Source organism: Xiphophorus maculatus, chromosome 1 (assembly GCF_002775205.1).
Source record: "Xiphophorus maculatus strain JP 163 A chromosome 1, X_maculatus-5.0-male, whole genome shotgun sequence".
In the NCBI taxonomy this organism is placed as follows: Eukaryota; Metazoa; Chordata; class Actinopteri; order Cyprinodontiformes; family Poeciliidae; genus Xiphophorus; species Xiphophorus maculatus.
In genome coordinates, this window is record NC_036443.1 from 22,020,025 (window position 1) to 22,035,769 (window position 15,745).

At 37.0% G+C, this 15,745-nt stretch overlaps 1 protein-coding gene across 2 annotated transcripts in view; it reads right to left on the reverse strand.

The window, feature by feature from the left end:
• The window catches only part of LOC106700088, a 30,129-nt gene extending 15,107 nt beyond the window's left edge, over nucleotides 1-15,022 (reverse strand). For both annotated transcript variants that reach the window (XM_023341068.1, XM_023341061.1), the window contains exons 1-6: nucleotides 14,936-15,022; nucleotides 13,467-13,547; nucleotides 12,222-13,386; nucleotides 11,891-12,140; nucleotides 11,344-11,727; nucleotides 11,057-11,234 (exon numbers count right to left, since the gene is read on the reverse strand). In XM_023341068.1, the coding sequence (XP_023196836.1) occupies nucleotides 11,057-11,234; nucleotides 11,344-11,727; nucleotides 11,891-12,140; nucleotides 12,222-13,386; nucleotides 13,467-13,524 (2,035 nt within the window). In that variant the 5' untranslated portion in view covers nucleotides 13,525-13,547; nucleotides 14,936-15,022. The remainder of the gene's footprint in view (nucleotides 1-11,056; nucleotides 11,235-11,343; nucleotides 11,728-11,890; nucleotides 12,141-12,221; nucleotides 13,387-13,466; nucleotides 13,548-14,935) is intronic.
• Between the last annotated feature and the right edge of the window lie 723 nt (nucleotides 15,023-15,745).

Below are 15,745 nucleotides of genomic sequence, written 5' to 3' on the forward strand. Positions count from 1 at the left end.
TGTCTTTATTGAACATCCCTTCCAAAAATAAATCAACAATGACTTTGGAAACGTGGTTATTTTCTTAAGAAAGTCGTCTTTATGCGTTTCTTTAGGATCACACAAATCAAATGTTCCACCATCAGTTCCTCGGGCTTATGCTTATTCAGGATTTATTACCAAATATCACTGTCCAGGAAAGTCACACATAAGCCAACCCTACCCTTGTTTTCTCCTGTTTAGTTATTTATGTTGTGTATTTGCATACTTTTTGCTTTGTAATGTTTTCTGTCCTGATGTCTTTATGTATTCTTGAACTAACTGTAATATTTGCGTTTACAACCTTCTAATTGTTTTGAATTGATCAAAATTGTCTTTTGCTATACACATATGTTTTACCTCAATGAAGGTAAAATGAAGGAGTGAAGGAATTTTTCTTTCAAATGTTCCAACTCTTATCTTGTTAGATTCATACTTCCTGTCAATCACCCAGGTAAATGGCTCATGAAAGTCTTCAGGCTCTCTTGTTCAGACTAAAAGCCAATACATACAACAGAGAAACGCTGTCTTTCTGTTCTTGCTTGTTCTTGATGCATATTCTGGGCAGGACATTTTTTTCTTGTGTGGTGTTTGGAGTTCTCCACTTTACTTCTTCAAAATTATGACTTGCCTTTGCTGACAAGAACTTTATTTATGTAGCCTTGAGCTGTTCTTTTGGAGAATGTTCAGGCCTTAATTTGCATAGTCAGGTTTGTGCAGGTAGTTTCAGGAATATAAATTACAAGATTATTCAGTATTTTATCTTCCTACTTGACTTGATCCAAACAAAGATGCATCATTAATGGTAACAATGTCATTTAGTTTTTAAGTGTATGGCGCAAAGTCCGAAAATTAAGCAGTTAAACGCTTATTTCCAATCGATATAATTATGGGTTTACGGTACAGTGGACTCATGGTTTATTATACACACGATTATAGCTAAAGAATATACACTCTTAAGAAAATCTTGACAGCAACTTAACATGCAACACTTAGTATGCATTCAATAAATCTTAGGAGATATTTGAGCAGAAGGTCTGGTGAAAGTTAATCCCTAAAAGGATTTAAAATTTTGCCCAAAAAGCTGTGGACAAAATTCTTATCTTATCTTAGGTGACTTTGGAATCACCTGTACACTTAGACATCTTTGGTGAGTCTCTGACTTTATCCAGGTTGTTGTTAGTTTTAAAGCTGTCCTAAATGTCAACAAGAATCCCTGTTATCTGTTGCAATCAAACAAATTAATCTAAACTAGCTAAAGTGGTTTCCTGTTTGCCTCTGTGGTCAGAGTCTAATAAAATATTGTAGGTAGCATATGTTAACCCTGCTGTGTTTTGTTTATTTGCTTCTGAGCAGATCAGAAGGTATGTTTACGAAACTTTTGCAGCATGTTAACTGTGTGAAAACATTGTTTAAATCTTTGCAAAATATGTCCCGACAACTCCAGTCTTTGAATTAAAAAGTCCTTATATCTTAAGGTATCTTGTCTAACAAGTTAGAGCAGAAGAGTGGCTACCTTGCGTCTGCAGTGGGATAAAAAGAGGCAATTTATACCAAAACATTTTCAGAATGTGTTTTGAGCAACAGAGTAGTTTAGGGCCAGTTATTCGTGTTTCAAACAATGTCAGAAATGATCGAGGTTACCAGGTTGTAGTCAGACCAATTCTTTACTTATCCAAAACAAAAACCAAGTTCATTATAAACCAGGGTTCAAGCAGGCCAATGAAACAGTCTTCAGTGTCATGTTTTTAAAAAAATTCCCAAGCCTGCATAGCCTGACCTGTTTAACCTATGAATGAACCTATGCATGAACGTCTGTCTCAATTTTCTGGTATCTGGTGTTTTAATTCTGCATCTACAAAACAGTAGTTACCTTTTTCAATAATAGGTGATATAAACATCTTGGAGATCCTCTATGTAGTCATCTACAGTCACTAGTTTGCATTTTAAAAAAGGACAAAAACTGCTACCATTTACCTAAACCATAATATTCCACAAAATAACAGACTATTTTTGATGATGCTTAAGCAAATGACTGTAAAAATACTTGGTAACAATAAAGTAATAAAAATTAAATATGGTTCTAAAGTAGCTCTATCGGGTGAAAATCATTCAGTTTGCAGGTTTGAAAGCCACCAAGAAAAAAAATATGAAACGCACGAGTTTGTTGTAGTTTTCCTTAAAAAGAAAAAGAAAGATGAATGTCAATGAATTTCTAATTTCAACAACTTCTAATATAATTCAAAGGTATATGAATGGTGCTTATGTGAATTTGATGAGGTGAATTTTCATTTATACAATTAACATTTTGGCAAAAATTGTATTCAATATTTAGCTATGTGCTATGTGTTTGAATGTATAGACAGGTTGAACCTATGCTGCAAAGTTGCACGTCATGCAAAACAGTAGTTATACGTGTGGCAGCTCATGGAACAGCCTGAGTAAAAAAGAAAGTTCATTTGTGAATAGATGTGACATTGCTGCTGAAAATGTGTGCATAAGTTTGTTACAAAGTATCTTATATAAGATTTATAAGATACTAAATCTTATAATTATTAAAACAGTACACCCAATAATCAAGATCCAAGCCTTTAAGTGCTTAGTTATTCTGTTTAAGTATAATTTTTACTCCCAGACCTAGAACTATTACCTACCAGTTGGCTAATTACAATCTTACGAAATGTTAAAATAATTTCATTTGAATATTAGCTGGTTCTAATTCATATTTTCTCACCTTCCAAACATGGAAAACACTCACACATAAATCCAGTTATTTTTAAGATAATTATTTTAAGTATGTAAAGTACTTTTTTAAACTCCTCATTACTATGAAATTATATTTTTATAATACATTTCTCCACAGAGGTCCCCGGAATTTTTTAAATCTTCTCTCACGCAGACATTATAAATTTTGAAATACTACAAATATTAAATTTGGTCTACTCTATGGATGTTTTTCTTTTGGCCAGTAGAGGGTGCTTGTGTGTTACCATCAGCTGATCTAGTCATCTGCTGTGGAGTGATTAAATTATCAAACAATTACTTGGAATATTGATTTCAAGATATGTACGCCATGAACGCATGTAAAAGTAGAACACTTTACAATCCAACCAATCTAAATCTAACACATTCTAGAAATGTGCTCTGTAAAATAAACAAAATGCTGTCAACACTGACCCTCGTCATGTCATGCTTTTCCCATTACAACTGCTTGGGACTAATTTTCTCAAATTACACACAGGAAAAGCAAAACAAAGTGTCAGCTTATACTTCAGGAAGTACAATGAAAGAAAAACTCATTCAAGTGCCCTTTCTGTACAGAAAATCTACAAGCTACTCTACTTAATTTCACAGCACATAATGGAGACTGGATATGTAGACATGTGTACAACTGAACTACATCACCCTCAAACCTTTTTACAGCTTGTGATAAGATAAATCAAGATGCTGTGAACTAAAAAGAAAACTAATTGCACTTATTGTTTAGACTGAAGTACATGGACCTAAACTTGACGAGAGGTAAGGTAATGATTTACCCAAACAATCATTAAAATCACAAACCGATCATATGTTCTTGCTCTTTTATAACTGACCTATAATTATGGTCTATAGCAATTTTTAATATTTAACATTTTCTGGCACAGACAATGCGTCCTGTCCCTGTCAGTGATATAATACAAGTTACAAGTATACAAAAACTTTTCTTTCAGGGTTTACGTTCCGTTTTGCTTGACAGAACGTGGTTTAGCACAGTCAGGAGAGGGAGCAAAGCCAACCAAGACTTAAAGTCAATGGAAAAATGAACAAAACAGAAACATGTCTGTTTATAAAGCCACAGTGACTATATAGATAAAAATGAATCGTCTTTTAAAACTTTTACATGCTAAACTTTGTCACAGTGGTATAACCAGAGAGTAGGCTACAAATATAACTTCTGACAAAGTATTACACACATGCTATCGCAAATAGCATGTGTGTAACAGTATAGTTCTTCCATATTACTTAATTTATCAGATTTATCATGTCTATGTAAAAAATGTGTAAATACAATAAAATAAATTGATACATCTTTCCTGTGATTAACAATTTGATATATGTCTAATTCTAAAACCTGTTGGTGTTTTAATAATATAAGCAGAAAAGCAACAATTATTCTGTTTTAACACAATAATCATAACAGAATGCTTATGTAATATATATCCATTATTTTTATATACTCAGACTTGAGCAAAAACAAAACAAATAAGTTTTTAGGTTCTTAACAAAGGCAGTTTTACATTTTTGTTTTACTTTTAGTAGAACAGTGACAAGCTGCTATTAGTCAGCCAACCCTTTTAGTCCTACCAACAATTGTTGCCTTACATCTTTTTTTTAAAACCTCTGAAAAAAGTGTTGCTCTAGCTTTGTGCAGCTAATTGAGGTGTTATTTATATATAGTTATGTAATTTATTCTAATCAATATCAACTTTATGTAGCGAGTGTGAATGGTCACATGGTCAGACCCTTTTATTTCCTTTTACTGCTGAAGGTGAACGTCTGCTTCAAACATGTACAAGAGGAAATGAGTAAAATACTTTAACTGATTTACCTGAAATGTTTTGTACATATATTCTCTAAAAGATCTAATATTAATATACAAATGAGAAGTTTATGTCTGCATGCATCTTTTGAGCATAAGAAAAGAAGTCTAAAAATAGCGATATTTGTTGTCGCTACCATACCACATCGCAATGCTAGGTGCCAAGAGTTCGGCTGTTCATTTTATTTATCTTGGATTTTTCCACACAGCTTGAAACTACCAGATGTTGTAGATCTTCTACACCTTAAAGAACTCCAAATTGATGTGTGCTACATTACAAACATTTCTGAAGTTAAAAAGGATGCAACTGAAAGTGACAGTCATAGCAACTGCTCGGATAGAGAGTTCCAAGCCGAAGTAGGCCACTTGACTGCTAAACTGTTGTATGGTGAAGCAGAAATGACTTAACCGAATAATAATGATGATATTAATATTATAAATCTGGACCTACCCACAAACGTCCTCCACTCCCATCCCATCCACCCAGTTCCCCCCGTCCCTCATCTCTCACTCCTGCAACATTTTGTGTTGGAAGAAAACCATTGCCACTACTTGGTGAGTCTCCCACAGCATCAATGCAAATAAAAGAAGGTTCCCTGTGATAAATGAGACCACATGACCAAGAAAAAGATGCCGAGATCAATGATACCCCAAAAAGGTCAGAAAAAAAAACTGAAGATGACCCGTGATGATGAGTCTCCCACAGCGCCAAGCCGAAAAAGATGCCTAAAAGATACCGATGCCCTACAAGAAAATGCGCAGATAAAAATGAAACTTTGCAACCCAATAAAAAAAATGTAAAAAACGTTTTAAAAAACCCCTTCAAAACTGAGTTTTTAAAAAGGCACAATTACCAGCCACATCCAATATACCAGAATTTGTGACCTATGGCCCAACGCAGATTTCATTAAAGAAACTAAACACAACCCCGTTGATTTGTTCGTGTTGACATATCCTCCTATTCGGAGGGAGCTCTCAGTTGAAATGTTAAATGCCTATTCAATACAAACCAAAGGGAAGGTACTTGATCTGGACATGGATGTGATTCTGCCCACTTCTGGCTTCAATGGAGGAACATGTATTGGTCATATGTCTGTCATGTCTAAAGTGAAACCATCTCAAATGCAACAAGCAACCGCTTTCATGAAATAATGGCCCCAACTCATCTGGTGGATAAGTTAAAGGCAGCAGACAACCCTTTCTACAAAATGTTGCCCATCTTCAGTCCACTGAAAGATTCCTGCAGAAATGACGACATACACAAGACTGCATCCATTGTTGGTACTCTTATTATAGCAAACAAGGCTGCAAACAGTTTATTTGGAAATTTGGGTAGAAGTCATGGAGCCTTGTTTTACCCCCAGTGTCCATGTTTCACATGGAGCCCTATTGTGAAGTCCACACACATCTTCTTAATGTGAGTGTAGTGCTTGGTCTGGCAGAACAGGCAGAAGTTCCTCCAGGATGCTCATTTGTGCATGGTAACCTTTTTACTTCACTTATCCTCACTGAGGAAATAACCAAGCAAGGTTTTGGGTCCCTTGAGACACTGATGTCTGCATGATGTACCATAATATGTTTACGTATCTAAAGTAGTTCTGAACATACTTGTAACCATGTCTTGTTATTATAGATTATGCATGTTATTATTACTCTCATTTTAAATGTGTGTAAAAGGGGCAAATTAAAGTTACAAAACGATGTAGTTACCCACTGGTAACCACTGCTGCTGAGTGTAAAACCTACACTTTCACTAACAATACTAACATAAATTAAAAAAAAAAAATGTAATATGTGTTAGAGATTTTTAAGGATTTAATGAATGCACTTATTTTGCCAAGGAAAATGTAGAATTAAACGTGTAAATTAGTCAGGATATCTACTCAGGTTGCCAGGCAGTAGCTTGCAAACTATAGTTTTAATACTGTGATAGATGGCAATCCTTTATTTTTCCAAGTCATGAAGGGCATTATTTTTTGTGACTCAATAGTTGGAAGCAGTTGATTATTTTTTGCCTTGTGGGAACGGAAAACATGTAGTAGCCATCTCGTGTGGCTATACTTACCCATACAAGTATGGGTAAGTACAGCACTACTGCTGTGCCTCATGTAGCTCATAATATACTGATAGTCAGTCCATCTCTATTGAGTATATTAACTTACGAACTTCATATAAACATATACTGCTATGGCTTTTGTATTTTACCGATTTCTGACAGACTCTTCCTTGTATAATAATTTTTTACTGTATTTTGGAAAAAAAACCATTACGATATTGTGTATTGTGTGACTACTAGTATTGTTGCCTTTAATTGTGCTTGAGACAATTAACAAGCAAAATCTAGGAACTCCTCAAATCTTTGACCTCAACTTATAACAGATGAAAAACTTCAAATGATCTCGGTTCGTCTTGGGTCCTCAGGAATCTCCAATAAACGACATGCAAAGCTCTACAGATCTTTTCGCAAAACAAATGCACTGACATTGAAGAAAAACAGTGAAGTTTCTCTTCTGATTTTATTCATTTTTAATTTTTTAATTTAAGCCCTACTGAAGTGTGGGATTTAAAATTAAGAGCGGAAATTCACCTTTTTAGATTTAGATAACTTCTCACTTTTGATATTGTAACAAGCTCAAAATCTGAGATGTTTAACTGATAGTAATATTTAAAATGGCTGGGTATTTAGGCTGAAAAATATTTTGGGGATACTGAGCATTTGATGATATTTATAATCTAGTCTGTATGCTTTTATAAATTCCATATAAATGCCTGATTAACCTGTTGACATGATGTTAGTGCCCTACGTTGTGGGTGTTGGAAACCAAAACCTCCTTAATGCATTATTAAATAAGCGAATCTACCCTTACAAAAGAATAGCAAATTACCACGTCTGGATGAACAGGCTGTATTCTGTAAAATGAGTAGGGTTGTATTGCTTTTTGCTGTATATACTGATGGAAAAGAAACATATAGTTGGAATAAGGACCATAAAGCAATATTTGTGATCAACTAAAAAGATCACATGGAGTGCTTTGATTCATCAGGACAAAACTTCTGCTCTCAGCCCCTGTGATCACATTTGCTCAGGGAAGATCATGGAGTGAAGACGCTGTCTCAGGTTGTCTCATCCCTTGATGTCCACCCCAGCGAGAAATTGTGCGCTGTGTTGCTGTACCACAGCTGGAGACTTGACCGATTCCTGCCAGGGACCAGATGTTCAGTCGGGATCCTCTTCAGGAATGTGCCAGCACTTCACAGCTGCACACCCAGAGGCTCAGTGGTTCCACGAGGTGCTGAGCAGAGAACAGGTTGTCCCTTGGTTATGATACACTGCAGGACAACTGGTGTTGTGGGGAACGTTTTCTTTTTGCCATCAGTATATATCAAGACTCGGCCAAGAATATTAGGATCCAAGGCAGGACCCTGATATTATTGTAATTAATCCATTTATTTTACAAAGGGATTGAAACAGAAAGGCATCAACAGCCGTCCACTCCCATCAAATATTAAATAGATGTGCAATTCTGGCAATTTTATCAGCTGACTGTACAAGCATCAACAGTAGGTACCTCAGTACCCACTTGAGTTTGAGGAGTGATCATTTAAAAAAAAAAAAATCAAAAAGAAAAAATATCAAAAGCTGACCCTGGTAAAATAAAAAATAAAAATCTCAAAAAACGTCAGAAAAAGTAGTTTGCAGCAGTCCGTGTGTATATGTAAGAAATGTGTATGCTGTCATGTATTTGAGTAGAAAATACTCAAAGTACTTTGACACAGCTAACATTGCTGTATTCACATCATCACTTGAGAGCAAAGTTGGCTTATTGTCATCCAACTTTAGTTTTGGAGATATATTCTTTTATCTCTCCACAACGAGACAAAAATGGTGCTCTGCTCCAGTGGAGGCTTGAATGTATAAACGAACTGTTACTCATCCCTGAGGCTAAGCAGGAGGACAGTCTTTCACTGATGCAGACAAATCTTCCCTCCACTGTCACCAAACTCTAATTCAAATAGTGTATACCAGATTTATGTACCATGTGTAGAAACTCTTCCTGCTCGAAAGCAGCTGCCCTCTCAATAGTCAGCTGAAGACTTTTTCCATCCATTTTGAAGAAAGCAAGATGTCTACTAAGGTTACTGGAAGCGTAACCAGCATAATGTGAGATTTTCTGTATCAAGAAAGCTACTTTAAGACGGCATGAACATGGGGAGTTTTAAAATGCAGAAGCTACGTGTATGCAGGGAAGCATCTAATGCAACAAAAGGCTTCAGTTGCACTCAGATTGTGCTTAAATGTAACCTCAAAATATCTCAGGAAAATGTTGCCTGTTGGTGGCATCAGGTTGAATACCTTCTTAAAAATGTACTTCATCAAAAGAAGCAACTCTGAAGAAGAACAGAGAATGGCCATCAGTGAATTTTATAGCATAAAGAGGGAGTTTAAATTGCAGTCTAAAATTAAATGTCATTAACTAAACATTTATTTAACCTTTTGGAAACTGGACAGGAAATGTGTCGACCTAATATGAAGCCTTAAAATGTAAAATATCTTCCAAAAGCATTTATAGTCCTCAAAACTTTTCACATAACTTGGTTTTTAAAGTTTTTCACACATAAAATCTAAAAAAATGTGGCATGAATTAGTCTTTTTAGTCCTCGTGTCAATAATTTGTAGAATATTCTTATTGTGCTATGTCACAATCATTTTTGAACGCCTAGAAATAACGTTTATTTTAATCATTTGAAAAATAGCTCAAACTCAGTCTGACTGGATGGACGAGATCTGGATTTAAGTCTGGACTTTGACAAATTCATTCAAACACCTGGATGTGTTTTGACCTACAAGTTCAGCCGTACATCAGGCTGTGGTTATCCTAGTTTAATACCCTAACCCTACTGAAAATGTTTTCCCCGCAGCATGATGCTTTCACCACGTTTCACCTCCAAAGTTATGCAAGATGTTCAAAGCTTAGGAAATTGTTTTATAACCTAACCCTGCTTTATATTTCTCCAAAAACTCCATCCCTGGCTTGTTCTTCTGTATCCTCAAATCAAGGGCCTCCACTGAACTCCAGTATTTCTATTTGGAGCAAATTAAACAAAACTGGACTGTATATATTAAATAATTAAGTGACTTTTGAATGTAAATGATTGCACTGAAATTGTTAGTTATATCAGAGTAAAATATATTTGCCCGTCATATTTTTTTGGATCATTCTTCTTCCATTTTACAATTCTGATCTATTTTTGGTCAGTTTATGGTTGTATTGCAACAAATATTGAAATGTTTAAAGAATAAAATTCTCCTGCAAGGTAGTATAGACAAGAATAACAATGCTTTAAATCAAGTATTCTTATTTTTGACTGCTAAAATAGAAAATCATTTGACTTGTTGATTTGCTCTGATGCAACATTCATTTAGTAGTATTATGTATTGTAAAACTGGTGATAAATTGTGCAAAAAAAAATCATACTGTAAATATTTGTGTTTAATTTACTTTGAGAGTTTTCCTAAGCTTTTTGTATGAGGTGTGAGCTTCATAAATACACAAAAACCGTACAATCACAAAAAAAAAACATTGTCACAATCAAGAACTAGGAAAATTGCAGCAAATTCTGGCTGAAAGTGATTAGTGAGGTATGTTTAACATGCAGATTTTGTGGATAGATTCATCCCTAGGGCTTCCAACAAGCCAGCAGAAATGTGTCAGGGATCTGACCCGCCCTTTATGTTGTGAGAGCATGTTTACGTTTTAAACTGAAAACGAAGCAAGAGAGTAGCAATGTTTCTCATGAAGCAACCATAGAAATGGATTATTGAGATATTGTAAGAGTAAAAGTGAAACACTGTCACTGAGGAACGTTTCTGATTGAAACGCAGACAGCAGGCCTGAGCAGCCTGTCTGCACTTTTCTCTTGAATGAAAGTTAAACATGGGTGCATAATATAAAGATTAAATATAAAATCCTATTGCAAAGCTTTAGGAAAAGATCTTGATAGTTTTACTGGTTATACGATGAGTAATGCTTCCCCAACCCCCCAAAAAAGTTGTTTCCAACATGTGAGGTTTAGTTCATCGTTCAAATGATCCTTCAAAGTTGAGATTTATAGCGAGCTTGGGAGTTTAAAAGTGAAATGAAGTTGTATTAACACAGAAATTCAGAAGTACCCAGGCGTTTTGTTTTAGGTTTTACCTAATATGATGCATTAAGACTCTCTCAACACAACATTTTTGGTATTTAAATCCAAGAGCAACAATAAAATTGAACATACTTACCCAGAGCTGACCCCTGCTACTTGTCAGTCATCCATGAGAGTAAATGTATATGTACAGGGAGTGTGTGTTTGTTTTATGTAGCCATTTAAAGGGAAGGACAGCTCTATAGTATCTGAGGAGGTGCTTTGTGCATGGTGAATAAACTACCTGAATGTGTACGAGTACTGAGTGGTACATACACGTGTTTATGTTAGATGACGGTATGGAAGTGGACTGAACATCTGTGAGATTGGGGTCACAGGTTTTAGGAGAAGCGGACGGCTCCTCCAGCTCTGCCTGATCTTCCTCCGCCTCCACTTCAGCATCTTCCACAGCTTTTCTTGCCAACCTCTTAGATGTTCGACACGAGTTTTCAGCCTGCATGGAATATTTTAAAACATATCAGCATCAAAGATCTCACCCATGATCTACAAAACAACTCTTTCTTAACTCTAAAACGCTTCACCTAGTCTAGGTATTTACTCACCTTTGCAGCAGATTTTCTCTGAGGTCGTCCTTTGGATTTAGGCACCTTAGGGCTGGAAAGAGTCTTCATGGTGATTGCAGCATGCTGAAGGATGCAGTTGGTGCCACAGTAAACGGAGTCCGGCAGCGCTGGTTTTGCGCAGCCAGGCCCAGTGCAGAGAGGGAACGAATCATCTGCCTCCATCTCACACTGAGGGTCAGTTTCTGCTTCAGCTTTTGTTTCCACCTCAGCTTCCGCTTCAGCTTTTGTTTCCACCTCAGCTTCAACTTCTGTTTCCACCTCAGCTTTTGTTTCCCCCTCAGGTTCAGCTTCAACTTGAGGCTTTATCACAAGAGCCTCCCTCTCCTCTTCTTCTTTTTCCTTTTCCTCTACTAAATCAGCCTCCTAAACACAGATCACCAAATTAAATGCAGACTCATTCAAATTTGTCATACTTATGCTAAATCTTAAAATAAACCAGAGTAAAATTCAAAAACATCTATCATTTTCATTTAACTTCACTCTGAACCTTTTGTTGAATGGATAACAATCCAAACTTAATTCAAACCTTGACAACTTGCTGCTGCTCCTCTTGTGGCTCCGTTTCCACAGCAGGAGGACTCAGCGTCAGACATTCAGGAAAGCTAAGGTCTGGCTCAAGATGCGACTCTAGATGGATGATGCTCTGCCTCGTTGTAGTGCAGGTTAAACACATGTAGTCTTGGTCTCTCTCCTCTATCTTCCCGTCCCACGTTTCACTGATACCGACACATGCGCTATGAAACCACTCCTGGCAGCTGCTACAGCAGATCATGAACCTGAAAAACGGACGTTTTCAGGAAGTGAAACAGGCATAAAAAAACAGGAATGCAAATCTCTCAGCTAAGAGACTTTGTTACCTCTTAATGTGCGTTTGGCTGCAGACGAAGCACGTGGCGTTGGAGTCCTGGCCCTCACTCCCTGTTTTGCTGGGAATCTCTGCTATAATCTCCCCCTGGCTCTTGTCTTCCTCTCCTTCCACCTCATCTGGTGCATCATCAAACTGGCCATGAGTTACGGCGCCACTTTGGTTAAAATCGCTGTCTAGGATTACGCAGCCTGTGCTGACAGACTGCAGCGCAGCATTCAGAGTTATACCAAAGTGTGCAGATGTTGATTCCATCTCAGGAGGGATCTGTGGGTTATTCTGGATGTGATCTTTGGGTAAATCCTGCTGCTCATCTGCGTTAACAAGCACCACTTCATCGTCTGTGTCTTTGTTGACTGCAACAATGGACTGAAGCACCGCTGCCCTGCCTCGGCCTCTTCCCTTACCTTTCCCCCTTCCTCTGCCTCTTCCCCTGCCTCTCCCTCTGCCCCTGGCTCTTCCTCTTCCACCGTTCCCACCTCTAGCTTTTGAGTCTCCCTGTCTGCTGCTTCTGGCCAGCTGCTCTTTAATTTCCATCAGAGTCTTTTCATCACTGTCCTCTTCCTGACTGGAGATCACAACAACATAATTGCTCTCTCTTTCTCCGACATTGGCAGGAGCAACAGGCTGTGTGACCTCCATGTCATCCGGGTTATCAGGGGTCTCGTTTTCTTCTACAGGCTGTGGATCAGTGGGCTCAATTTCATTAGCAGGCTCAAAGAAACTAGGAACTGCCAGGGCATCTGTCAACGACAGGCCTTCGTTGCCACCAAGCAGGGAGAACGCTGTGTGGAAAGCAGATCCAAAGTCCTGCCATAAGTTGGGATCAAAGCTCCCTCCAGCAGAGGTCTCTGGTGGCCCCTTGCTGTCCTCTGACGCAGGGGAGGAAGGGGCAGACCACTGCAGGTCCTCTATCACACTCCTAGCCGATCGAGTAGTTTTCTGCTTGGTGTCTTCTTCTGTGTTCATCTCTGGCGCCTGGTTGGTTCTTCGGCTTCTGCCCCTTCGAAGCGGCGGGGGATTGTTGGTCAGGTCTCCGACCTCCTCCATAAACTCCCGTTTAGCAATGGTTGTCCTTCTGAAGCCCCAGGACTTTTTAACCTGCGACAAGGATGGCCTGGCACCGGAGTCCACCCCGCCTGATTGGCTCTGTTCATCTGCAGGGAAAATGAATGATCAAAAATAGAACCAACACTGTGATATTTTAGCCATTTGCTTAAGAAACTCGTCCACGTACCTGTTGTACCTGAGTTACCATCGTCATTAACTGCATTGTTCTTTTCTATTGAGTCCATGCTGACATCAGTAGCCAGCAGTCCTGTTCACAAACAATTTAAGTTAAAACAAATTGTGAGATCCATCTCAGTAGCAGCATCAATTTGTATTCACTTCAACCACAACCCTAAGGCACCTTAGGGCTGGAAAGAGTCCTAAGTCCTGTCTTTTGTATCTACTATAAGGAAACGGGGTTCTATCAGTCCATAAATATCTACAAAGAGGATGTAAATTTAAAGTTATTTGGGTTTGACCTGGGATCTTACTCTCATATTTCCTGAGTTAATTATGCCTAAGAGGATAAAAATATAAAGACGTTGAAAAAGGCCAAATGAAAACAAAATAAATCAAGCTACATTACAGGCCTGATTTGAGCATTTCTATCAAAAATATTGCTATAAATTATGAAAAACATTCCACTACAACATTAATGATGTGATAATGAAGTGAATTGGAATGAAGCAATTTGTGGAAGTAGGAAGAATAAAATGGCAAGACATGCATACAAAATGAGAAGAATTGACCTGGTCCAGGTTTCCTTTTGGTGTAGTTACTGTGACAAAAAGTTTTTTTTTTTATTTAAGTAAAATATTGAGAAAACAAGAATCTGAAAGTAATACTTATGAAAATGGATTATTATAAAGTAAAAAAAAAGAATTCTAAATAAAATCTACTTACACAAGCATAATGTTTTTAAGATAGCTTTCCTTTTTCAGGGAAAATTTTTTTAAAAACCGTTTACATCAGATGAATCATCTGAGCTCTATTTTACAGGGAAGTGGTGTTCTTAATTTACCCCTGCAAAAATATTAGCAAAAGTAAGTAAAGATGTTAAATTTTATCTGGTAAACTTTCAGTTGTAAGTCGGCAAAGAATCTGCATGTTGCAATAATCTGTGCGAGGCTGGCCTTTCAGGTTTAACACCAAATGTGGATTCGGCATAAAAGCTACACATAATGATTCATTTTGTAGTCTGTACTTTGAATATATGTCATAACCTCGATGTTATTGTTAATTAAACGTTTGACCCTTGTGTCTGGACTAGATTTTATCATGTTATTTACCAGAGCAGAAACAGTGTGGTGCTAGTATTTGCTCATACTCCTTAACAACATTGAAATGCATTTTGACCGTCGAGAACACTAGTTAGATAAGTAGTAATGAAGCTAGTCTTCTAAATTTAAATAATAGATCTCAACCAGCGTGAAACCACGAAATCAAAACGATTTATCTGCTCTCTCGACAACACAATCGAGTTATTCCGTTAGGCCACAGGGGATAATGGCTACTAGTTAAAAGCGTCCGACATTGTTGTCTGTAGCTAACTTAGCTAGCCGTGACGGTGAACTGGTAACAAAGGACTACATTTTAAAGCTAACTGTATTTAACAATGCTGTCTGCGAACACCAGTAGCAGACAAGAATACCATACCTTGAAGTATATGATACTGTTTTCCAGTAGTTGTTAGATTCGTTCAGCTACCATGCTAGCATGGGATTCCATTTTCTTTGCCCTACTATTTGGAATCTCGCGAGATTTCGCCAGAGGCGGAAGCAGTGTTGACGCTGCATCCATCTCATTATTGCGAGTGGAAAGTTTGAAATTGATTGTTTCCTAACTTAGTTTTTCGAATTAAATAATCTCTAATATGCATGTTCTACCTAGGTTTATAGATGTTAAAAAAAAATTATGCAATGAAATGTCCATTTTATTCGTAATAAAAATAGCAATGTGACATTATTACTAAAAGAGAAAATCACATTTTAAAAAATGATTTGAAAGCTTGGAATTTAGAAATTAAATACTACATTATACAACCAACCCTGATTAAGCATAAGTTACTTGTAATAAGTTCTAACTTGCTTTGTAAAAACCCTAATGTGAAACAGTTTATGTATTTTTGATGTAAAATATTTCCTTTTTCAACAGATCTGCACACCAGCACTTAAATCTAGCTTCTTAAAGATCTACGTGAGCTCAAAGGGAAAGAACTTTAATGGCCTACTTAAAGCCATAACATCAATTCAGTGAACATCTCTGAAATGAATTAAAACTGCAGGCCATGCCTTTTAATCACAAGTGTCTGACCCCACAATAGCGCTTCAGGAAAAATGGTCAAAATTCTATAAAATGACCATTTCACCTTGTGAGATAACCAGCAAGAAATATTTCTTTTTTTAGACCATTTTTTTTTACACGTACATAGGTCTAAAGAGTGAGCCAGCATCATATTAGATCATA